General features: G+C 39.1%; 1 protein-coding gene across 1 annotated transcript; it reads left to right on the forward strand.

Moving 5' to 3' along the window:
* The first annotated feature begins 5154 nt into the window (after positions 1-5154).
* Positions 5155-25536, forward strand: loxl4 (lysyl oxidase-like 4). The gene is made up of 15 exons (XM_017724282.2): positions 5155-5205; positions 6351-6661; positions 7616-7935; positions 8285-8499; positions 14950-14988; positions 15157-15370; positions 15556-15736; positions 18608-18762; positions 19296-19463; positions 20059-20221; positions 20556-20799; positions 21852-21967; positions 22171-22307; positions 23942-24053; positions 24149-25536. Exons 2-15 carry the CDS (start codon positions 6370-6372, stop codon positions 24217-24219), a joined length of 2427 nt encoding a protein of 808 aa, XP_017579771.1. The 5' UTR covers positions 5155-5205; positions 6351-6369; the 3' UTR covers positions 24220-25536.
* The last annotated feature ends 833 nt before the right edge of the window (positions 25537-26369 follow it).

Here is a 26369-nt window from a genome sequence, read left to right on the forward strand (position 1 = left end):
CAGCAAATGTGCAAGTGGAAGATGTATCTGTGGGAAAACTTGCATAAATGAAAGCCTGAGCTCTCACTGAGGGAAAGGCTAAGACCTCACTGCAGACTGAAAGCCTGAGCTCTCACTGAGGGAAGGGCTAAGCCACTTACAGTGTTGTATATGTGCATGACCACTGAGACTGCCATTATGGCTTGGAGCCAGTGGTTTGTGGCCTTGGCATGTTTAAATTAAAAAAAAAAAAATTCTATTGATGATAATGTGGAGGACGTAAGGTAGGGCTGGACCAGAGTAATTTCCACTGAAGTTAAACTGCAGTTAAAATGTGTGAGGTCTGCAGTAAGCCATGGCTGAAGATACAATTACAGTAATACAATGAAGATGCGATTGTGTTTCTCTCACAGGATAATTATCTAGACCAAGACAATAATGATAATCTTCATTCATGTCTATGGTGTCTGCTTGGAAATGTGCTCAGATGCTGAAGTGCACTATAGGCCTTGTCCAAAAGTACTTCTGACTTCAAGGGTGCCCATTTAAGGTACATTTTGTTACTGTGATTTTATGCTTTGTTATGCTACCAATATTCCAACACTGATTCTTCCAAAGTCCATAAAGCCCCTTCATAAATTTGTATGTGTGAAGCTTTAAAAGGCGTACTTTAAAAAATAAATAAATAAATAAATAAGGCTCAGTTACCTCTAGCTCAGTGGGCTTAAGGGGCTTTGTACCTCTGTTGTGATATTGCTATGAGAATCTGATTGTATTCAGCCACAGGAGCATTAGTGTGTTCACATACTGATGTTGCATGATTAGTCCTGGGTCACAAACTCCAATTCATCCTAAATCCCTCGTCTCTCCAAAGAACTCAGTTCCACAATCCACTGCTTTCAGGCATTCTAAAAGCTTTTTTTACACAATTGCTTTTCTGTGTATGTTAAAACACCATAAAGCAGCTGAATTCACTAAAGAAGGGGTGCCTGGATACTTTTAGACATTTAGTGTATGTAACATGAATGAGCATGCAGGACTGAGATGGTGAAGCTTTTACATCTCTGTACCATCCACACCATTATACTCTGAAACATGGGTCACCAATCTTAGCCACAAAGGTCCGGTGTGGCTGCAGGTTTTCATTCCAATCTGGCAGAAGCACACCTGACACTACTTTTGGCCACAGTCTTAAATGAACTAGTGATATCAGGCACTCATGTTTGGTTGTAATGAAAACATGCAGCCACGCTGACCGTATGTGGATAAGACTGATGACCCTCACTCTAAAAGTAACCACTAAGATAGTAAGAAGCAGGGAACAGTATACACAATGCTTTAAAAAAATGTGACATTTCAGCACGAAAAAGTTAGTTACCAGGCTACCTTAAAAAGTTTAGAATCTATCTATCTGCTAAACACCATTATGGGCTATTTTCTTTCATTTTAGTTTACATAGAGCTTTTCTGCTTATCCTTGCACCTGAACATCTACCAAATTGAAGCCTTTAGGACCAAACTGAATCACACACACCTAATTCAGCTAATTAAAGTCAGATATTTAAGTGTCTGTATACTAGAGCGAACTTTATTAGATTAGCACCTGAACTATACAGTAGAACAATAGATTTCTCCTGACATAATGCTGAATCAGCTAAAGCCAGTGCATATGATTCCATCTGTCTTGTGTGGTAGTACAATCTTAAATGGCCCTTCATAGAGACCTGTCTTATAAGTACATTACAAAATTCTCCTTTTCTGCACAGAGAACAAGAGAGATCAGATGGTGGGGGTGAACAGAAGGAGGTGCTATACTTTAAAAAGGCAGTTGTTTATTGTTGGAGAGCGTGTATTTATTTCATGGCACCGCAAATTGTGGCTAAGGGCAGATCCAGGCTTCGGCGGGTAATTACAGAGGTGGAGGCAAGCAGTGCACCACAGCAGCGCCTCTTAAGAACGCAGTTTACTCCGCCCACCCCTTACACACATAGACACACACACACACACACATACACACACACACACTGAATCAGCAGCGGCTGGCCTATTAACATCCACGTAATGCACGTAGTGCAAACCGATGCACTGCATCATGAGCTTGCCGACTAGTCACTTATAACTTTAGTTGCTGTAATGTCTACTGTGCTCTTCTAAAGAAAGTGCACATCCTATAATTGTCTCTATAGAAGATTTGTATAAGTAGAGCTTTATACTGTATATAAGTATCGTGTTAATCTGAGGCCCCTGGCTGTTTATTTTCAGCTCTCACTCTCTCCCCGGTCATCCAGTAAGATTTCTCTTTGATTAGGGCTCTCTAATAGGAGCCTCGTCTTCCCGTCTTGGTTTACCCAAAAAGGGAGGGAGATGCAATCAAGCACTCAGTCACACAAATGCTGGCTCGCAAACAGCTAAATTGCTAGTTCTGGACTAACAACATAAACAGGATCCACATTTGCATTACAAATAATTTGACTGGTTGATTTTTTTTCACACTTCTTCTGTGGTGTATTTACATGTAAGTTGAAATGCAGGATTTACAGTAATTGTTGTTGATCTTACGCCCACCTAGCATGATGGAATGTGATTTCTACAAATACACGTGTCTTACTAAATTAGTTCCTCTGAAGTTTGTTTTAAACCTCAAATACACTTCATCAGCAACAGCAGCGGTCCTCATCCAGCCACAGACTTTCCTCTTATACTGCATGGGCTATTTGCAAAATGGAAGCGCAAATACCTTCGAAAACAACTGCTACTAAAACAACTTCTGTCTTGTCTTTGACAGTAAATAACCTGGTAGCCACCCTCAGTAATGAACCTAACACACTGGAAAATGTTGAATTATTTATTAGCCGCATAGATGAGGAGTTATCAAGTACTGCTCTTTATGCATTGTCTGTGATAATAGTCAAAAATCTTACTGGGAAGAACTAAGATTGAGTGACATAAGCGTTTAAAGTCCTGAGTCTATTAAGAAGTGTCTTAAAAGAGCAAATAATCAGTTAAATATTGTCTAGATGTCATCTGAATGACAGAATTTGCATTGTTTATTATTATATGGCAGAAATGCAGAAAGATTGACTTTGTTCAGCTACACATTCACTAAAGAGAATATTTAACTGTGCACAAGCTTCAACTTTCCAAAAAAAGTATATGAATGCGTAGCTGGACAAAGATCTGAATAAACATTTCTGTCGTTTAATGATGAACATGATGAGTACATGCCTTCACTGAAACAGATATATATATGAAAAATAATTCAGGCTTATAGTGAAGTTTTGATAAAGTGATGTGATTGTTCATATGTGTCTGCATGTCTGCTTATTATCGATGTCAGAACAAAACCATCTTAGTTTTTCATTTTTTTCACTTGACTGGAAAATGCCAGTTTCCCTCCGCATTGTGTCAAAATTTTAAGATATACCAATACAAATCCAAAATGACAGAGAATAATATTATCTTTCCTTTAATTTTATTGTAATTTAGGGATGTTTTTGTCTGTAAAGTTGCCTTTTTGGAAATATATATAAATATACACTGCTCAAAAAAATAAAGGGAACACTTAAACAACACACTATAACTCCAAGTAAATCAAACTTCTGTGAAATCAAACTGTCCACTTAGGAAGCAACACTGACAATCAATGACACATGCTGATGTGCAAATGGAATATGCAACAGGTGGAAATTATTGGCAATTAGCAAGACACACTCAATAAAGGAGTGGTTCTGCAGGTGGGGACCACAGACCACTTCTCAGTACCTATGCTTTCTGGCTGATGTTTTGGTCACTTTTGAATGATGGTGGTGCTTTCACACTCGTGGTAGCATGAGACAGACTCTACAACCCACAGCAGGCCACAAATGTGTATGTGTCTGCACAAACGGTTAGATGGTGTTGGGTGGCATTTCTTTGGAGGGCCGCACAGCCATCCGTGTGCTTGCCAGAGGTAGCCTGACTGCCATTAGGTACCAAGATGAGATCTTCAGACCCCTTGTGAGACCATATGCTGGTGCGGTTGGACCTGGGTTCCTCCTAATGCAGGACAATGCTAGACCTCATGTGGCTGGAGTGTGTCAGCAGTTCCTGCAAGATGAAGGCATTGAAGCTATGGACTGGCCCACCCGTTCCCCAGAACTGAATCTGATTGAGCACATCTGGGACATCATGTCTCGCTCCGTCCACCAACGTTATGTTGCACCACAGACTGTCCAGGCGTTGGCGGATGCTTTAGTCCAGGTCTGGGAGGAGATCCCTCAGGGGACCTTCCGTAACCTCATCAGGAGCATGCCCAAGCGTTGTAGGGAGGTCATACAGGCACGTGGAGGCCACACACAATACTGAGCCTCATTTTGACTTGTTTTAAGGACGTTACATCAAAGTTGGATCAGCCTGTAGTGTGTTTTTCCACTTTAATTTTGTGTGTGACTCCAAATCCAGGCCTCCATTGGTTAATAAATTTGATTTCCATTGATGATTTTTGTGATTTTGCTGTCAGCACATTCAACTTTGTACAGAACAAAGTATTCAATGAAAATATTTCATTCATTCAGATCTAGGATGTGTTATTTGAGTGTTCCCTTTATCTTTTTGAGCAGTGTATATATATGTATATAATCACTGCTGTCGGAACAAAACTTTGTATCTCTATTTTTGTCATTTTTCAGTTTCTGACATAATTTGAAAATGTCTGTTACCCTTTATATTGTGTGTAAATTTAATGTTGAATGGACCAAAAGAAATGGCCCAAAATGGCTTGGAAAACAGTCTGGTTCCATTTACTTACATTAAAAGTAAAGTATGCTTTTCTTTCTCCTGTGAAGTTGCCATTCTGGTGATACAAGGGTTTATTCCGACAACAGCGATAGTCTGTCCTTAAACTGAAAGCTAGGGAGTTCCATTGTTTTAACTTAAGTTTTCAGCTCACCAGAACTTTATATATTACTCAAATATTATTTAGCCCTACTATTTATATGAGTCACATAAAGCTGGTCTCTCACACTCTCTCCCTCTATGTGTATGTGTTTCACTAATGCACAGTGAATGAGCTGGTGAAAGACATGTGAGATGGAGAGAGAGACAGCTGTGGGAGGGATAAAGAGTGATGGGGGATGGAGGAGAGGAGGGAGGAAAGGAAAAGCGTGAGTGAGGACCTCATCACAGTGCTGCACTCTTTCCTTCATTCACTTTCCCCTCATCAGGGACTGATGTGACTAAAAGCAGCCAGGTGAGTGAACTTTTACTTCTAACTTTACCTCTGAGTGTCTGTTTCACTAAAGAAACCAGTATAAGACTTTTTTAAAGTGGGTTTGAGAGCAACTGTAAGTTTTATATTCTTCCATTTTCCTGAAATTTGGGCTACAATCCAGAATCTGTTAAAACTTAGCCAGTTTATTCACTGCCTTGGCACTTGCCTTTACTAGAGCCACTTATAGCACATGCCTTTCCCTTCCTGGACTGATAAACATGTTTTTGCTTCTTCTGGCTTATTCCATTTTGGGACATTTATGAGGAGAGATGTTTGTGTTACTAATTATATTGTCTCCACCTGGAATTTATGAAATGCATGATGGTTTTGTGGTTTTCACCTTTATGGATGTTTGTGGGCTCTTTTTTTTCTTTTTCTCCACGGTTCTGATGCTTGCTTTTTTGGCAGGTAGTCACTAAACGTCTCTTTCAGAGATGGCAGCCTTTCTCAAATGAAAAAATATGAATGTCTAGCAGTTCTTCTCTGAACTTTCACTGACTAAGTACATTTGTCTCAGATCTATTTAAGCCAGAAATATGCATCCAGGCAGAATTTACAGATTTGCTTAACAATATCAGGGGAATATCAAGGGAAATATCACAGGTAGGATAACGGTATGCAACTTTATCACTGTCCTTTTCAGAATTCTTTATTGGTAACTTTTTTCATTTTTAGAAACATAATGTGAAAGTTTTCTAAACTTTTAAAAAGGACTTTCTCATCTTCAGGGAGCCATCTATGGAAAGCTTCTTAATGGAAGAAAAGTGGTTGTTTTATGGCAGTGCTCACCAACTCTTTATCTTATAGATCTACTTTCCCAAAGAGTTGCATGCTGCCCCATGCACCTAACACTAAAACTGATGATTCGGCTGATTAGGATCTTCTGAACAAGCGAATTAGCTGGAGCAGGTGTAGTGGACTGTGGAACTAGGCTCCACGGGAAGGTAGATTTCCAGGACTCTTTTTGGCACTTTTATTTTGATAGGAATGAGTGCACAGTGTCGGTACAAACCCAAACAAAAGGCTGTTTTTTTGGAGAGAACGCAGTGACTCAGTTAAGCTAGCACGGTAATTAGTAGCCTTAATGTGTAATGAAAGGCAATTCTCCTCATTTCACTCTTCAGGAGCCTTACTGGTGCAGCCATGGCGCTGGGCCTCTCTCTCTATCTCTGTCTGACGTCTCTCCTCCTCCTGCGCGCTCACGCGCTACCCCGCTCGGGCGGCAGATCAGCGCGCGCACCGGCCGCCAAAGTCCGTCTGGCGGGCATTGGACGCAGAGAGAATGAAGGACGTGTGGAAGTCCTGCACAATGGCACGTGGGGAACCGTGTGCGACGACGAAGTGGACATTAAACTGGCCACTGTAGTTTGCAGAGAACTGGGCTTTCAGAGTGCACTCACGTGGGCACACAGTGCGAAGTACGGAGAGGGAGCAGGTGAGTGCAGTACACACTGTAAATGTTGCTTTGTGTGAAATTATTGATATATATATATATAACATTATGACCACCTTCCTGTTTTCACGCTCATTGTCCATTTTATCAGCTCCACTTACTATATAGGTACACTTTGTATTTCAGTGGTCAGAGGACGCTGCCCCCAGGACACTGTTGGCTGAATATTTTTGGTTGGTGGATTGTTCTCAGTCCAGCAGTTACGCTGGGTGTTTTAAAACACCAGCAGCTCTGCTATGTCTGATCCACTCAGACCAGGGCAACACACACTCACACACCACCGCCACCAGCGTTACTGCAGTGCTGAGAATGATCCATCACGCAAACAGTACCTGCTCTGTGAGGGTCCATGGGGGTCGTGACCACTGAAGAACAGGGTAAAAGGGGGATAAAAAATTATGCATAGAAACAGATGGACTACAGTCTGTAACTTTAGAACTACAAATTGCACCTATAGAGTAAGTGGAGCAGACAAAATGGACAATGAGCATAGAAACAAGGAGGTCATCATAATGTTTTGTCTGATGAGTGTATATATACAGTGAAAAACACAGCAGTAGGAAAGCTGTTGCAAAGAAAAGTCTTTACATTGACCTGTCCTTCCTTACAATTAAATTTAAGGCAGCAATAAAGATCCCCATTAAACCAAAGCAGGTGTAACACTAGCTGGCAAGATGGCACTGTCATTAAAACTAAACAAGCCAATGTAGCAAATACTGTACATTCACTCAGTGGGCTTCATGACAACCCTGCTTGAATCCCTTAAGTATCACTTTTAAAGTCTTTAGACATGTCTTTGTTTTAACTGTAGCATATGTCTATGATGGCATTATATGTTCAGACATATTATACTCATTATGCTGTTTCAGTTAGACAGCTATGGAGGTGTGAATGTTAATCCTTCATCTCTTTTTGCATGTTCCTAATATATCACAGGTCCTATCTGGATGGATAATGTGCGCTGTGAGGGTACAGAGAAATCTCTGAAAGAGTGCAAGTCAAATGGATGGGGGGTTAATGACTGTAAGCACTCTGAAGACCTGGGGGTGGTGTGTAGTCCTGAGAGAAGGCTGGATCAAGTGCATCCCGGAGTCTCTAGACGAGGCCATGCCATCGCCCTCAGAACCAATATTACAACCTCAAACCAGTGGCAAGACATCTATTCCAGTCCAAGGTCTCCATCTCCTTGGCATAGCAACGCTCATCAACAAGACTTCTCAAGGCAGCAGTTTTCTAGACAACAGTTCCATTCTCCGGTAAGCAGTCAGGGACACGGTGAAATCCCTGAATCTTTTCAGACCTCTTAGTACAAGCCAGGTTTAGGATTAGGTCCACTCTAATCTTCACCTTCCACACACACTGAAGCATAAATGTTAATGAATGTGCTCAGACATCATTCACAGACATTCAGGCTCTGTCATTCCAGTGGATTTTGGGAGTCTGTTATCAAATGCCTCTCTAAAATACCAAACACTGCATTTTCTTGAAATGTCAACACAGTTGTCAAATAGTTTAGTAGTGACGTCACTAGATTCATGCCTTCAACTTTTTTGCACCACAGCAGACCTCTGTTCAAATTTTTTTCTTTTTTTTTTCTTTCTTCAGTCTGCCAGTAAAGTGAAGATTGAAGAAGTTCGTTTGAAGCCAGTTCTGATGGTTAACAAGAAGCGTGCAATGGTGACGGAGGGCGTGGTGGAAGTGAAGCATGCTGGAAGGTGGAGGCAGGTGTGTGATAAAGGCTGGAGTCTGAACAGCAGCAGGGTGGTGTGTGGCATGCTGGGATTCCCTGATGCAGCACAACCCAACATGAACATTTACAAGTAGGTCCTTCTTTTTTTACCAAACTGTACAACTGTACACAATGAACAGTGTGTATGGTTGTGTTATGTTTTCATGCATTATCACACTATTTGTCATTTATAATATCAAATCATTGCCTGAAAGGGGAATTCATTCATCAAAGGGGAAATCACTGAGATTTCAACAGTCATTCAGTGTAGATTGATGTGAAATGCTCCATTCTAGAGAAACTTGCCAACTCAGATTTTGTCTACAGTGGTATTGCTAGGAACCAGGGGTTACAATGTCTACAAAGCAAATGTAGTCATTTTATTTGCTATCCAAAAGGACCAATGAACTTTCACTGGTCTTTTTACTTTTAATTTGTCCTTTTTTTATACTGTTTTGTTTTAATGTCTTTCTATCATGAATGGAATAAAAAACACATTTTTGTTAAAACCTCATCTCAAAACTATTATAAAATGATGTCTCAGGCATCAGATGACATATGCATAACCATATAATAGCTTTCTGTGAGGGAGCTTTTGGAGGCATTAAATTCTGGTTTATATCACCACCACTCAGTAAGTCACTATGGAAGGCACCATTTCACATCAAACCACTCTGAATGAATTTGTTTATTTGTCTTTTAAATTTACAGAAATGTTGAAAATCCCCTTTAACTTCTTGACTAAGCAGTTTTTATTATGATTCTATCTAAATTATGTTTCCTAAATCAGTAAAATTGATATTTTGAGAAAGAGAGGTTCGTTTTACAATTGTGATTGTGAATCACTTCATCTCAGAACCAGTTAATCTGTACATTGATTCAGGCTGTACACATCTTTAGTATAACCCACCTTGAAACCCATGAATATTTATTTAATTATTTCTACTTACTGATTAGAACCATTTTTGCAAAGTGAGGTTTTTTAAATTATTGCTTGGCAGTAAAAATGAAACCGCCTGAAATCATTTATTTATTATAACACAGAACATTATGACAGAGTACCGATGAAGGTTCTGCAGTCATAATGGAAAGTCTGACAGTAAACATACAGAGTGTGCTCTTATGTCACCTCCTCTCTTTGCCGGAGCAAATCTTATCTCCTCCCTCCGGGCGCCTCTTACGCCTCTGAGCTCTCAGGCAATGATTAAAAGATCTCTGCAAACTTACTGATGGTATCTACACACCCAATTCTGGAGATGAAACGTCTGGCTTAAGCCTTTAGGTTTCTGGTAAAAGGTCTAATATCCCTGTTGATTGTTCTTGCAGAGCGGCATCAGTCTGAAACCACAGGAAGTCTTTTAGTGGTGATAGCACCAGTTTGTTGTATTAATGGTTTTATTGTAGGCCTCCCTCATGACTTTCCATCTCAGATTCATCCTCTGTGCTGTATTTACCTTTGTGAACATGTAAAATTTTAAGATGTTGTCAATATATTGACAAAAATGAAGTATGACTCATGTTAATGTACAGTAGGCCTAAAGTCACTGTTATTAACTATTGAGTTTTGTATATGAAGGGGCTAGGATAGTCAATGCACATGTTTAGAAATCAGATTTCTTGTTCCAAAACAGTCAGAAATGGCATCTGTTTAGTATATTTAAACATCAAAGTTGAATAATGTACTCTACAGATTTGAAAAATTCTTAGATAGCTACTCTCTCTTGCCTTTAGCCATCTTGAGTTCTTCAGGGATGTCTGAATCTACTAAATAGATCTGTGTGGATTTGAGTAGAGTGGAATGATCAGGCTCTGTAGCACAGATGACAGATAGCATTATGTAATACTCTCTCTGACTAATAGCGTTAGTCACAGAGTGTCAGTGGAATGATATGCCTTGTACTGAGCAGTCTCATCGCTTACCAGAAAGAATAGATAATGACAGCCTGGTGGTGCTGTGGTTCCAGGTGATATTGTCAGCAGGAAATCGATTTAGGCCTATTAGTTATAGTACATCATCACTGTCATATCAAATCCACATTATTTTTACACTACTTGAATGTGGCATCTTTACATTATGTGGATATTTCATGACAAATGACCCAACAGAAACTGTCCAAAATTGCAAACAGTATTTGAAGTTAGCAGTGGTGCTATATAAAACCTCACATTCATTTGTTGATATATTTGTCAGGTTATCCGCCACCATTAGTACATCTTGCTTTGTTTTAATGTGCTATGAGCAATACATTTGAGAATTAATTACCAAACATCAATTACATCATACATTTAAATACTACCTCTGTCTTTAAGTCTGTTAATTTTGAAAATCTAGAGTCACAAGGAGAGTTTTGAATAAGGATGGAAGGTTGGACCTTCTTGATTTGACACAATCTTTTTTTTTTTTGTTTAAGCATTTGTTTTTGGCAAAGTGGCAAATGAGAATCCCTAGAAGACATCTTTAGGCCCATCTCTGTGGGTTTCTGCTTTGGGGTCCTCCCAAATGGCTAATATATACACATGTGCATTTGTAAAAGCTTGAGCCAATCTGTGGGACTGTGGTGGCCCTAGAACCCTCTCACAGCGCCAGCCACATGGACAGGAAATATATTTTTAGTGCTTTAGAATGATACTTTTTCTAGAACATAACTATAGGATAGCAGTGCAGCTGAGGAAGCCCGTTCCCTCACTCTCTCCCCAAGTGAAAGATTGTCTCATCTCAGAGTGTCTTTGAAGATGATTTTAATGCTTCTGGTGCATTTGCCAAAAATGAAGTAGCTGTGGTAAACAATTTAACACAATCAGCAATTCAGAAAATAGGCTTGTCAGAATTTGAATAAAGTATCATTTCTTCAGGTTCTGCTTCTCTTGATATTTGGCTGTAAAAATGTGATGCTTTTCCTTCTAGCTTTCCTCTGCCTTTTTTGGAGACTGGCTCAACAACCTTGAAACTACACTTTTGCACGACAAGTATTTCATTGTGCCATTTGAGTCTGCTATAATTTTGGCAGGCATTGCCTTTTCTTTGTTATAAAACCATCACTTCTAATGTTATGTTTCTGTGGTTTCCATGTTTTTATAGCCACAGCATATAGTCAGGACTTGTTGCTTGACTGGATATAGACTATTACAGACCACATCTAGACAGTGTAGTTCTTTCCACTCTTTTTGGCATTTTTTTGGTCTTGGTTGTAGCTGTTGTGACTGAATTTGTGTTAACACAGTAAATGGTTAAAGAACCCATTATAAAGATATTTAAGATTTTTTGTGACATAAGATTAAATTTATATTTATGCCAATAGAAAAAAAATGGCAGTTGGCATCTCAGCAATCAATTGGTGAGCCCCTCAGTGTGTTAGAAGAGGGAAAATACTAATCTCTCCAACTGTCTGACCCTCCAGGTCATGAGTTGGACACCCTTGACTTAGATATAAGTTAAATTCTATGGGAGGACAGTGCTGTGTCTAGAATTAGAGCTTATGGTGATTGCGGTGACTTCTGTGCAATCTTAAATTGGCTCTCCAACCTAGACAGCAAACTCACCCAGCACCTGACCTCACCATGTTGTACGTGCCTGCTTGGACACTCCACACAGTTCCAGACTTGGCTGAGACAGACAAGGCAGATTTTCATTCGCCCACTCAGCGTTTCAGAAAGTCTGAGCAACTCCACCCCCCATCGCTGCTTCTGCTGGATGCTCCTCTGAAGATGCTGTAATTATACGTTAAGGAGCTGAGGATTTCTAAGGTTCTTGTGTGAGGGGGAAAAAACGAGTGCTCAATTACAGCTGCAGTATATGGACTGCTGTGTCAGCAGCAACCACTGTGTGTCACCAGCGAGATTTGAAGACTTAAACCACAATTTGGCTTGATTATCCTCTTGCTTAACTTCTTTTAGAGCGAGATATTATTTTAACTTTTTGGTGACTGATGCGTCTTCCTGTATTTGCTGTTCTCTGCGGATGCTTCAATTAAATGTTCCTGTAATTTAGTTTTTTGATGAAGTGTCCTTCACCCATCCAAAAGAACTTTCAATCTCATCAGGCCTGTGATTGATATCTGGATGCAAATCAGGTGCACGTAGTAGAATTATTACTTTATTTTCTAGTATGTAGCCCTTTAAATATAGATAAGAAGAACTTTACTTGGCAGATTTATGTATCTTCCCCTGAGAAAGTTAGCACCATCTCAAATCAAATTACAATTTGGTTTTAAGCCCAGGAGTCTTCAGCTTAAATACAGCCTTGTGTGTTGTTTGTCAGGTAAAGTGTCACCTATGGAACCTGAAGACTGCAATCAGCAAATTGTATAATGTTGAGTGAGTCAAGGCAACAATTACATAACTATAGGAGGCTTACCAAGGCTAGTCCTCTTGACGCAGTGAACCTGTGGTCTAGCCATTGACGACAAAGACACTGCAAGTACATTACATTATATTGTTGCTGTCATAACAAAGCCTCATATCTCCAAAGAGGAAGCGTTATAGGAGAAGGAAAATACATGTTCTTAATTTTTAGAACTTTAAAGCAAGTTAATGTAATGAGATATTATTCCGGATAGCATATTGATCAATTTATTGTATTATGTTCATTCAATTATAAAGTGTTTTAGGTGGTAAAATCATTATAGTAAAAAAGGAATTATGGAAATTTGTTTCTACTTAAAGATATTTTTTTTCACAAAAGAAAAAAGCTGTACATGACAGCCAAATAAAATGTCTTCATAACAACAGATTTCACTGTGGAACGTATTCATACACTTTTAGAATTGTGATGGAATTGTGATTTTTGCAAACTTTTTTTTTTTTGTCTTAGTTCACCTTTCATACAAAAGAACAGAGGACACACTTTGCTCAGATCCAGTAAAGAAGAGAGAGTGTATGCACAAAATGATGCATAAAACAGTGGCATGATTGTTGTGTCAAAACAGACCAGCCCTCCCTATCATTAAGCTTCGCTGGTTTAGTTGTAAACCGAGGGTGGAACTCTGAGACTAATTACACAAGCAGGTGGGTATTTTAGTGCTAGAGACTGTCAGAACAAATTTAAAAACAGACCACTGCTGTCTGAAGAGATTCTTGAGGGCCGCACTGGGCCGAATGTCCAGATTTTCAAACTGTGCTTGAGCCAAGTTTGTTGACATTTTAGTCTGCAAGTGAACAAAGAGGGTTTATTTTGGACTTCTCACGCAATCATCAATTCATTCTGTGAAATTGATTCATCTGGCTGGTTTTGCACACATTTAAGTTTTTCTGATATGAGAACTTGAAATGTGGCTGTGTCTAGATGTTGAAAACAACATGTAAGTGCAGAGCAGCACACAAAGGAAACATCTAAAAAAAATTATAGAGCTAATTAAACTGAAAACCCCACAGAGCAAGTACTAAACTCAGAATAACTTCTTCTTTGTCATCAACCACAAGGCCAGTAGTTCTGCTGGACCCTCTGGGCCTCTGTAGTGACTACAACAGTTCAGCCATTCAAAGCTGCTGCTTTAACCAGCATCTCATTTACTTTTTTGCATATTGGAGCTTCTCATCAAGAAAAGGTAAGGGTAACATAGACTACACATGGAAAAACACAGAATATCTTCTGAGACGGGACATCAAATGTAATCACAGAGCACAGCTGACTGTGTGTTTAACCTATGTATAAAAGTCAGCGTTGAGAGATGTTTATTTGGAACAGATGATGATGCATACCTTCTTGCATACCATGTGTCTGTGCGATGAGTGCAGAGCCTCTTCTAAGGACTGTGCTGTTTTTTTATCATAGCTATGATGCTGGTCAGCTGGAGCTCTCTGGTGGTCAGTTTGTTTTGTGGGCAGCCTCGCCTTGCCCATTCCAGCATGCCAACACTCATGCTTCCGGAAACGTCTGTTTTTTGAATCAACATTTCTGAAAGCGTTCTCGGACCCCTGGAGCAGTCAGAAGGAGTTAGGAGTAACACCCACATTTGCAACTGAATTTGATATGTTTATTAGTTCAGGTGAATGCAAATATTGATAAATTGTTTATTCTTGCCCTCAAAGCATTCCCACATAACTTCAAAGCTTCAACAGCCTTTTCTAATAACATGTTGTTTCCACTTGGAAAGTAACTTGAGAGTTTTAACTGAAACTTGCCATCAGCATATGTTTCTAAGAATTGTCTGTGGTGGCACAGTCAGTCACTCTACATAGCCACAAATTTAATGTTTGCACTTGTGAACAACTTACACACTTGCACATCCATGCATGCAAACACAGGACATTCCAAGGGTACCCAAAATATCCTGTACGAAAGTAACTGGAATTGACTTGGTTTTGAGGAGTGAACAATGAGTTTGTAACTCCCCATTTACCACAAAAACACATGTTCTCCTGGACTTGTTTTGCTTCTAAGATATTTATATCTGCCATATTTTTATTGTTGTACCCCCAGAAAACTTTTCCTCTTGGCTGGATGAACGTTTGACCATATCACGTTCTATTGTTTGGCTAATTGTGCACATTTTACTAATGTATATTTAATTTTTACTAATATACATTGTCATTCTTTTTCCAGAAAAATATGGGATGAAAAAATGAAGGACCCTTCTACAAGGTATTAGCTGAAATGTTACATCAGTGTAGTGAACTTAGCTATTTTAATAAGCTGAAAGGAAATGTAAATGTAATGTTTATTATAAGATTTAGAGCTACTAGAAACATCTCTCTGGTGCTCTAATATGATATTTATTCACTTCCTGCTATTCCTTCTTTTTCCAAACAGATTGAGTTTCATAGCCAGAAAGAAGAGTTCCTGGGTGGAGAAGGTCCATTGCCTGGGTACTGAGTCCACTCTGTCAGAATGTCATGCCCAGCTGTCCATCCCCCGCAGCCCTATACCCTGTAGGAATGGCCGCCATGCAGTGGCCCGTTGCATACCAGGACCCCAGTTCTCACGCATGTCTTCAGGCAGGCCTCAGGCTCCACACCCTACCAAGGTAAAAATTTATTTTCTCTCCATTAAAACACCAAAGAGAGAAGGTTTTTCCACATAGAACAGGATTATTTTCTGAATAATATATTGATAATATGTGATACAATTTGTGTTGATATTCACTAACAAAGCAAAAGTCAAATATCAAAACCCCTGCTTAACCAGTGTCATGCATTTCCCTTTTCATAGCCTGTGGTGCGTCTGAAAGCAGGACCTCGTCTAGGAGAGGGTAGGGTGGAGGTTCTGCGTGAAGGAAAGTGGGGAACCGTGGTTGACCACCTTTGGGATCGTACCTCTGCCAGTGTGGTGTGTAGAGAACTAGGCTTTGGTACTGCCAAAGAGGCTTTTACTGGGGCATACATGGGCCAAGGTGAGATACTGTGTTATTTTTAAATGTAATTCATTTTTAATTGACTTTATTGCTCAGTATGAGGAAGGATACAAGGGTGGGCAATATGGCAAAAATATAGCATGATGACAACCTTCACATTACGTATAACAACATTTTGCTGGAATAGGTAACTGTGGAACAGTGAAGAAAAATTCAAACATGCTTATATCAAGTGAGAAATTAGCTTGATCTCAGTACTCAGGTCAGCCTGTAGTGGCTGTCTGAACTAAGTGATATGTAGTGGCCTTAAAGTGATATCCCAAATACATGCACGCCATATTTCTATCATAAAAAAATATTCAAAATCTGTTGCTAAGTACAGGCCTCACTGGAACAGCTATGTTTGTGTTTCTGCTTTCCGAAGTTTTAAGCCCAGCAGCTTTGCTAAAGGACTGGGGATCAAACGCGATTTCCATTCTTCCATTTTACCATAGTACTCTTTAGACATTTTATAGCCATGTATAATTTTCTAAGTGCAGCTGAGGCCACAAAACCATACACTGAGTGAAAACCAGGCATAAATTAGCATTCAGATGATAGAACAAGACTATACTGTCTGAGACAGTTATAATCCGACAAGCTGAGATTCACAGACCAGGCTGTGGTCACCACAGAGAAAAGTGCACTTTATTGATGGTGTGTAGGTTGTACAGAGTCTATGTTCTCCTTTTATACACAACAGAGATTTAAAAGGTCAGGAGTGAGAGTGTCTGTGCAGGCCTGTTGTCTGACGGGTACATGCTTGAAAACTGCCAAATTCCTGTCACGACTGCTGTAGACTTTGTGTGAAGCATATCACACTGTTAATCCAATCTTATATCTGTATATCTGTGATTTGCACATGGCATGATAATGAGTGACACTGCACCAAAAAGCAGTAAGGTCTGTAGAAGGCTTTCCAAAAGCCAGAACTCCCAGCACGATGAAAGTGAGATTATTTTTAATAGTGTGTTTGGATGACTTGCTGTGATAGGAGACGAGTTTTACATCAGTGAGAATGTATAGAGAATGGCCGCTCTGGCCTCATTTAGTCTTAAAAAGCGTCATGTGTCCCATCCCACGTGCACCCATTCCACCCACAAATGAGAGGTAAAAAAATGTACAAGTACATCCTGGCATTCAGATCTATATTCCTTATTATGCTGTCCAACCATATCCTTATTTTCTATATCTGGTTTACTTGGCAAAGAAAAATTGGTCTTATGTAGTAATTTAACATGCTCCTAAAATGCTATAATGGACATCCCATCAAGGAAAAACGTCACCAATGTGAATTTATATGTTGTTTAATTTTAGAGAGAGAGAGAAAAGAGGTCAATTTTTCTAAAACCACAATCATGTGAAACTCATGCAGTTTAATGCACTTCAGTGCAGTATGTCACCAAAGCCACTCCCTTTCCATTTGCCATTTTAGCGCTACTTAATATATGGTTTGAGCTTTGACTTTGCCATTTTAAATACTATAACTGTATGACTTTTCCTTATCATTTTAAAGGTGATGATCAGATGTGATGAGAGGAAACTGAGGTTAAATTACATATCTGCTGCTTTTCTTGATCACATCATCCGTTGCCAAAATTACAGGGACAATGGATGAGTGTCAATTTCCTGTTCTAACCAATGGTATATTTCTGTCCCTATATGTAATTTTCCCTATGAGGTATACATCCACATGAACCCTCAAGACTAAAACCAATCTCATGTGATTCCTTCAATGGTGAAATGGTTTCCCAGAACTCTGGCAAAACTGGGTGCTGGGCAGTTCTTCCTTTAGATAGTGTGGTTATCATGTTTGTCCCAGTAACTAAACAGTTGGTGAAGATTTCAGTGGTGAAGAGTTGAAAATGGCCTTTTGATGACTTGTAGAATTTAACAAAACACACCGCACTGCAATTTCATGCAACCACTTTTCTGTCCACAGCCACTCCCCCCTCCCCCTCCCCCCTTTGGAGCTTCAAACAGTTTTTCCTCAGAATTGCCTCGGCAGCTCTGAAAGATACAGAATATCTGTAATGTCACCTCTCTCACATTTGTGTTATTCATACTCACTCTGTGTGTGGTTGTACCTTATTTTCCCCATGCAACTCCTGTGGTCCCTATTGGCCCCAGTATACTGAATTGGAGTCTGGCCACGTTTTTGCTTGTTGAGAGTAAACAAAGTAGGAAATGAGGTGTGACCTCGCTTAGAACCTTGTCAGCCCTATCTTCACAGAGCTGGCAGATAGGCTGAGCTGATACCTGTTGTTTGCGATGTGCAGTTGTGATGAGAGTCACGTTTTATGCAAATGACCATGCATTTAAACCAATCTCTGTCTTGTTGGCTATACTGCTCTCACTTTGATATTCATTGAAAGGATGTAAGAGCAAAGGAATTCATCTCCCTGGCTTTCTGTCATCACCTGGTTGCAGAAAGTGCATACTTGGAGGCTGATTTGCAAATTTTGCATCACCTTTTCTTAAGAACCATAATATGGCAATAAAAACACAGACAGACAAATATGCCTGAGCCTTTTCCTTATGATTCAGTCAGTTACTCATGGGATATGATTGTTTTACTAACCATAAAGGTGTATGTTGTTGCTATCAAAACAAATCCTCCAAAGAAAAATTGCCAAAATAGTAAGAAGAAATAAAAAAAAAATCTAATTCTGAATGGAAGTAAATGAATCAAGATTTTTTCAAAGCATTTTTGCAACCTTTATATTGCCTTATTCTTTATGAAATTTCATGACAATGTACTCTCAGCTGCCATTTTCAAATTCCGTTAAAAAGTATTGTTAACAGAAATAATCATCTTTGAGCAAAAAATTAAAGCTAATGATGATGAATTTATGGTCTAATATTTTACAGGAACGGGTCCCATCCATATCAACTCAGTTCAGTGTACAGGAAGAGAGCACTCTATCTTGGACTGCTTCTTTCAAGAAGTCCAGCCCTGGACATTCAAACATTCTCAAGATGCATCTGTCAAATGTAATGTTCCTAAGACAGGATTGGAGACCATGGTTAGTACATTTACCAAGAATTCTGACTAAAGACAACTTTAAAATTTCTTCACTGTAAAAGATGCAGTGATAGTTAGAATTGTAAGAAATGTAAGGCAGTCCAGTACAGAACTTGACTGGGCATCAAAATGTGCTTCCACTGGTGCTCATTCAACCTAGCGATCAAAGTCTTTATTGTAAGAACATTTAAATCCTAAGCACTCAGCCAGAGTGTTGAAGTAAAAGTCCTTATTTACCAGAACTCTAACATTAAGCAGCTGTTGTCCAAAAATGGCAGCTTCATCACAGTTGGAGTCAACACTGTTCTGTTAAATCAAAACCTTTAAAGTCTAGATCTTATGTTGTATTTATTTATGGACGTTTCAAACTGCTATTAGACAGTATTTGTATTAACAGTCACTGAGGAATGATTGGTCTGTCACATCCATAGCTGCCTTTGTACTGTGATAACTGTTTGGTGATAATTATTACTGCTTATAATGTAGATATGTGCCAGTAACTAATCATTGCTTGTATCTCTGTGTGTGGGTCAGGTGCGGTTAGCAGGGGGCAGGGAGGCAGGAGAAGGACGTGTGGAAGTGCTGATGGATGTGGGGGGTAGGAAGCGCTGGGGAGCGGTGTGCAGTGAAAATTGGGGCATTAATGAGGCCATGGTTGTCTGCAGACAGCTAGGCTTTGGCTTTGCTGCTCGAGCCCATCAGGTAAGACTAAGCACAGGGCACTGTTTAAGAATACAGCACTTTCCAGTATTCACTGAATGTGTCACTTGTTCTATTTTCTCTAAACACCACCCCAATTAAGTCTGTGCGGCATGCGTTGTGTCCACACTGTTCATGTTTTGGAGGAACGGTGCTTTTAAGCACATAAGCTTTATACAGTAGTTGTTCTGTGATGGTGAATGGGTGGGACGGGAGCTTATAGGATGCTGGTAAATAGTGTATTTAAAGACATAAAATGTATATTTGGGAAGGGTTCTGGAAATGTATACTATATGAAAAGTGCCTGTCTGATGTACAGTAAGCTTTTCTAGCTAAGATAAACAACATACCTTTGAAGTTGAGTTCTCTTACTTTTAGAATCATTACAGCATATGCTAATTGCCTAAGAAGAGTTGCTTGTGAAATTTAAATGCACATATTTATTTTAATGGACCTAAAGGTAGACATTTCCTTCCAAATATAAACCTTTGCAATGATTTTGAGGTTAATTCCCTATATGATATGTTTCATGGAATGGGTAGCAGTGAAAAAAAGAAATCATTGACAGTTCACTAGAATAGTGCCTTCCTGTGCACAGGAGACATATTACTGGGAGGGAGACCCTAATGCTCAGGAGGTGCTGCTGAGTGGGGCTCATTGCGTGGGCACTGAACTGTCCATTCAACAATGCCGTCGCAACAACTACGTTCACTGTCCTCGTGGTGGAGGACCCAAAGCTGCTGGAGTCACCTGTTCTGAGAGTGAGTGCTTATCAGGAAATCTCATTCATATAATATATGGACCTAAACAGTTGTGTGGTATCCTTGTATCCTACCATCGTAATAGCTTAAAGTTATCAATATTGTTGTCAGAGAAGTTGTTAGAGAAGCTGTGATTTTTATAAATGTATTAGCCCAGATGTTTCAGATGCTGTCGAACCTTCGATACACATAAATTAAAATCTACTACTTCACTTTAACTTAAAATATTGGCTCCAGTATCAACGCACATAGTAGACATCACATAAAAATAATCATATTGCTTACACTAATTACACTAATTGTATACACTAATCTATTGCCCTCTCTGCTCTAGCTGCCCCTGACCTGGTTGTAGATGCCCAGCTAGTGCAGGAGACGGCCTATCTGGAAGATCGTCCACTACACCTGCTCACCTGCGCCCATGAAGAGAACTGTCTGTCCTCCTCAGCTACACGCATGACGTGGCCATATGGTCACCGGCGCCTGCTGCGTTTCTCCTCCCGCATCATGAACCTGGGCAGGGCCGACTTCCGGCCGCGTGCATCACGAGAGTCCTGGACCTGGCACCAGTGCCACAGGTGAGTCACTGTAACTAGGACAAAAGACCCCTCAGAAAAAGGCTTTGTGCTGTTGTTTTCATTATGAGTTCATGTATGTTTAAGGTAAAGAGATGGAACAAGGTTTTGACATGTTTTTGATGGAGGGTTTAATTTGATGTTGTGTTAGGCCCCTATATGTCATGAACAGTGTTTTGATAAAAGTTGAACTGGTTAAACAAAGTTAGGTTCTGTTAATTCATCTTGCCTCCTTACAAGTGGTTATTGTTGAGTGGCTGCCTTATTCACTGAATCAAGTTACTTTGACAGACATCCTGTATGAAATGTCTTTTTAACTATTACAACACTCCCCATTCCTCTAATGTATGTCTGCACATAAATGCCAATTTCCCAGTATTGTGTTTTTCCTCAGCTTTTACCATTACAAAATATACAAAGTTTTAAGACATTTCTTAAATAGGTCATGGAAAGCCAATGACATAAATTATTTCTTGGCAAAATCTACACCCACCACCCCCACCCCTCTATGTTTTCTGAAAATAATTGCAACTCATTCTATATGAACAAGGCGAGCTGTTGTGGAGAATGTTGAGGCTCTGGATATTCCTCTGCTGTATGTTCTTCAGTAATCTCTTAAATCAACAACACCATGGTTTGCATTTCAAAGCAGGTCATTCAGACCTAAATAAACAGCATGGCAAACATGACCCTGCTGGGGCATCAACAGCTTTTAGTAAGGGCTATTACCGGGGCAGCCAACACCTTCATGCTGAAGCAGTGAGGTCATTCAGTACCATGCCATAACAACACACTGTTCCCATTCACAACTCAGTTCTGCTAAAATGCAAGCTAAAGTATTTCCTAACATCCATTAACCACTTCAAGTCCAAGCTTATTATTCAGTTATTAATCTTAAGACTTATTGTTCCCAAACTAATATTCTAATAAACTAATAAGAATTCATCAGTAATTGCTATGAATCATATGTGAGTTGTCGAATCATGAGAGGGTTTAAATTAGGCATTGTTCAGTGATCACTATTGTCAAAGATTGATTTGATTCTGTATTCACAGGCACTACCACAGCATTGAAGTGTTCACACACTATGACCTTCTCACGCTGAATGGAACTAGAGTGGCAGAGGGACACAAAGCCAGCTTCTGTCTGGAGGACACTTACTGCCCTGAAGGTAAAAAAAAAAGGTTTAGAACTTGAGTAACAGAGAAAAAGCGATATTTAGCATTAGACACTTGATGGTCTTGATATATATATATATATATATATATATATATATATATATATATATATATATATATATATATATATATATATATATATGTGTGTGTGTGTGTGTTTACCACTATTTTTTCTTTTTATTTCTTATATATTTAGGACTTCATAAACGCTATTCATGTTACAACTATGGAGATCAGGGAATATCTGTGGGCTGCTGGGACACATATCGTCATGATATTGACTGCCAGTGGGTTGATATCACGGATGTTAGGCCAGGGGATTATGTATTCCAGGTAGGTTTGCTGTAATATTTAGACTGAAATTTATATTTTCATGTTGTATTACTGTGAAATTTCTGCTACTGTTTCAAGTGATTGAGGCTTTTAATTTCCCTAAAACATAGTATTTAAGTTATTTCAAGAAAATACGTGTTTTACAACACCAGAAATAAGTCAGTGATAATGGTACTGCTTTAAAAAGTGGACCTCCCCTCATGGTGCTGTCAAAGCTGGAATTTTAAACACTTTCTCTCTGTCATTAAGTTACATGTTAATCATGCAAATCATTGTGGGCAAGTCAGCACTTAGAAGCTTAGGTCTGTTTTCCCTGTAGTAGGCTCCCTCCATGCAGTGTTTTTTAGACGTACCAGCAGTAAAGGATGGGTTAATGGTGCGCTATGTTTTAATTACAGTGCACCTACATGCCTTGACCATTTTAAAGATTTATTTACTCTAAATGTCTCCAAGATAGAGCATATATATTTTAGGCGTGTTTTTCAAATGCTAATTACAAACCAGCATCATGCTGGAGCTATTTGTGGCGAAGCACATGTTGTGGTAATGCTAAAAGGTCAGGGAACCCATTTGGCCACATGCGTCTACATACAGGCCGATACCAACCAATCCAAACAAAGACACTGTGATCGCATCTGCTGTAGCTGCACACTGGAGGTTCAGTGGAGCTTAGAGAGAGTGCTGATGATTCAAACTTCAATTTCTAGGAAAATCTGGTGGTTTTTTCCTCAAGCTATTTGCTTTAATTATATAGCTAAATACCAAATTAAATAAATTTAAACATTACCTCTAAGAAGAGCAGAATGCACTCTATTACATATGGTTAATTGGGCACCAAGGAATTTACTCTGCTTTTACAAGCCCGTTTTTGCTCTGAAACACATTCCATTGCCAGAGAAGACCACAGTTCCACAGTCTAGATTGAAAGCCATACACAGTAATTTCACTAAACGAAAAACTCAGGTCCACATCACCGTACTTTTTTTTCTTTTATTTTGGACCTGGATGCAACGTGTATTTAAAATGGGTGTAGGTATCTTTATAGGAACTTCATTTACAGTCCAAACAGAAATGAAGATCAAGTTTTGAGTATGCCCACCTCAGTTTTTCAAAGAATTCTGTAGGGATATTTTTCCACACATCCAAAGGTCAGTCTTAAAAGTTGAATGCAATCTTTACTTTCAATCAAAACAATCCTAAACACATTCAGTTATGTTGAGGTTTGGATTCTGGGATGGCCAGTCCATCACACAGATTTTCAGATCTGAAGCAAGAGCAGAGCTTGTGGAACTTATCTAATGGTGATGGTTTTTGTGGTCTGCCAAGTACTGTTGTTAGAAGTATCTTTGAATGTGTTTTTCTCCAAAGCTCCTGTTGTCACTTATTTTCCTTTGACTGTTCCCTTCCTTATGGAAATACATTATCTTATATCTAACCTCCAAAAAATAAGTAACTTGTACTTTTGATTGGAACTTAACTAAATGAAGGGTGGTCTCTGATTTTTACAGAGTACTGTAAGCATAGTTTTTGTTGGTTCACAGAATTACTATATGTTTAACTTATGTATATAAGTTTGCTTTATGTATAGACATTAAAATACTCGGCTCAAATTCTCTCTCTGTGCTTTATTACAGGTGGAAGTAAACCCAACGCTGGACATGGCTGAGTCAGATTTTCTGAATAATGTAATGCGCTGCAGGTGCAGATACGATGGCCACAGAGTCTTCATGTATGGCTGTCATGCAGGTAGGAACAATGTTGTTCAACATATGCACAAAAACAAAAAAATATTAATCATCATACTTCTCACTTGTGAATTTGCCTCGTTTGCCCTTGCATAGGAGATGCCTATAGTGCTGAGATTGAAGATTTGTTTGAGCACCAGCGCCAGATCACCAACAACTTCATCTGAGCTGAGCGAGGAGTGCTGAGTGAGAGTGGCATGAGCTGGGGTGTCTGCTGGAAACATGGCCTTCTACACTATGAAAGTCTCCTCTTTACTGACCACAAACATATCAACTGGACAACATCACTCAAAGGAGGAAGGAATTCACAAGAGTCAAGGGTTGTTTTCCTACTGTTTTCAACACGCCCTTGTTGACTTCCCCTCATGATGAAGTGCGTATCACCTATCACAACACTGGCCACTTCCAGGACAGTGCAGGAAGTTACAGTGGAAAGTGTATTTTCCTTAAGAACATATATACCCTTTTTTGCAAGCAGAGGGCATGCATTTGAACCGATTTAGTGTTTTGCACACTAATGAGTTAATCTAAATTAACTAATGTTAACAGAAGCTAGACAAACATTTTAGGAGAAACATAAACTGGCTAACAAAGCTAGTAACAACGTATAGGTGGAGTAACAGACTTCATAAAACCCAATAATGTTATATTTGTGTTATATTCTACTTAAAAACATCAGATTTCAATGCATTTTGGGGAAATTCTCCCATAGAAAATTCTGCTACAGTGATGGTGACTCGATCTGTCAGTTCTCCAAAGGGTGATATAATGAATTCACCTGACCTGATGAAGTAATGGAACTGGCCTTCAGAGGGCGACAGGGACACCCACCTTCCCAAAGGATAAAAAAGCGAGGGCAAATCAGTGAGGGCATGTTAAGAACAGCAATGGAAAAGGGCCAAGTTCTACTAATGAGTGGGCAGGCAGAAAATGCAGTAGTCGTATGGGTAGCACCTTATTGTCTGACTAAAAGTGTTCATGCCAATCGGCCACCTGTTTTGAGAAGACTTTTAAAAAGAGATTTATTTAAATTTCCTGGGATTTTTTTTGCAAGGTTTTCTGACTGGTGGTTGAACCATTAAGAAGTACTTGTACGTCTGCTTGATATGTGTATTTGTTTTTTGAACAAATTCAAATTCCATACAAAGGCTGATTTAAAGATTTTTACTAACCAAGCTGTTTATCTGTATACCAAATACATTTATTTCAGATGCTTTCCAGTGAACTTTGGGGATTTTCTTTCCAATAGGTTGTAATGTTATTTGAGTGATGCACTTTATTGATCATCAGTATTGTGGCGGAAATGACCTAATCACCACCGGATCAGTTTAGGGCTCTTTCCTTCTTCCTCTTTTTTTTTTTTTTTTTTTTTTTGTTTTCTTCAGTAGTCAGTATTTATCCCATTACATTTCTTCCTTTCATTCTAGTTAGGTATGCTAGTGAATTTCTGAAGTCGTTATACCTTACAATATTCATTGTACAGTACATGCTACAGATTAATTTATTTAATACATTATTAAACTAATTTTATTTTTTAATGGAAAAAAGTTATTTTAATAGTAATCTTTGAATTCAACAAGCGTATGTAATAAATAGTTATTGTTTCAATTCTAAACCGTCTTGACTATTTGAGGTGCCTCAACCCAGCAGGGATCTGAAGCTTTTTTTTATCAGCTGGCAGAAAACAGACCTAGTTGTAAAAGTACCAGTTAGAGCAATGTTAGAAACAGTATAAAAACTTTATGGGATTTACATATAACCGTTCTGCCAGAAGCTCTGTATAAAAGACAAGAGGCCTGGATGGGGGACAGCAAAATGTGTCTCCATTTCCTGAGGCTCAGACTCACAACAGCTAAAATCAGACTCTGGCTTGTAACAAAGACCACAAGATTTACTTGGAAGGGAAGAGAACTTGTTTGGTGGATGGGCAAAAATATTTTATAAATGTTGTTAGCAATAGCTTTATTCTTACTTTTTGATAGGGAAATTGCCTATTTCGGGGAGTACTGTATTCTTTTCATAACTATATATTGTATCAGTTTAGGTATTGTGTTCACTGTACACCATGGCTGTAACAGCAGTTAGTGTGTATTTTATGAGTTCTGCAATTTGTTCCTACTATGAATCCTTAGCTTCTTTGTTCCAGAGATATTTTTTTTGTTTTTTTACCTTTGATGGACTTTAATTACAGCCACAAATTATGTAAACCCTTCAGATTATCTGTAATTGTCCAGCTCAAGAGCAATTTAAATTGGCCTTGTTGGCAATAAAGTCCAAGTGATCCCTTCACCAGAAGACTTTGCAGCAAATATATTTC

Source organism: Pygocentrus nattereri, chromosome 5 (assembly GCF_015220715.1).
Source record: "Pygocentrus nattereri isolate fPygNat1 chromosome 5, fPygNat1.pri, whole genome shotgun sequence".
Taxonomy (NCBI): Eukaryota; Metazoa; Chordata; class Actinopteri; order Characiformes; family Serrasalmidae; genus Pygocentrus; species Pygocentrus nattereri.

Coding starts and splice junctions, on each gene's coding strand:
- loxl4 (XM_017724282.2), top strand. CDS start 6,370: ATGGCGCTGGGCCTCTCTCTCTATCTCTGTCTGACGTCTCTCCTCCTC. Junction 7,936..8,284: donor GACAACAGTTCCATTCTCCG/GTAAGCAGTCAG, acceptor TTCTTTCTTCAG/TCTGCCAGTAAAGTGAAGAT. Junction 22,308..23,941: donor CAGGGGATTATGTATTCCAG/GTAGGTTTGCTG, acceptor GCTTTATTACAG/GTGGAAGTAAACCCAACGCT.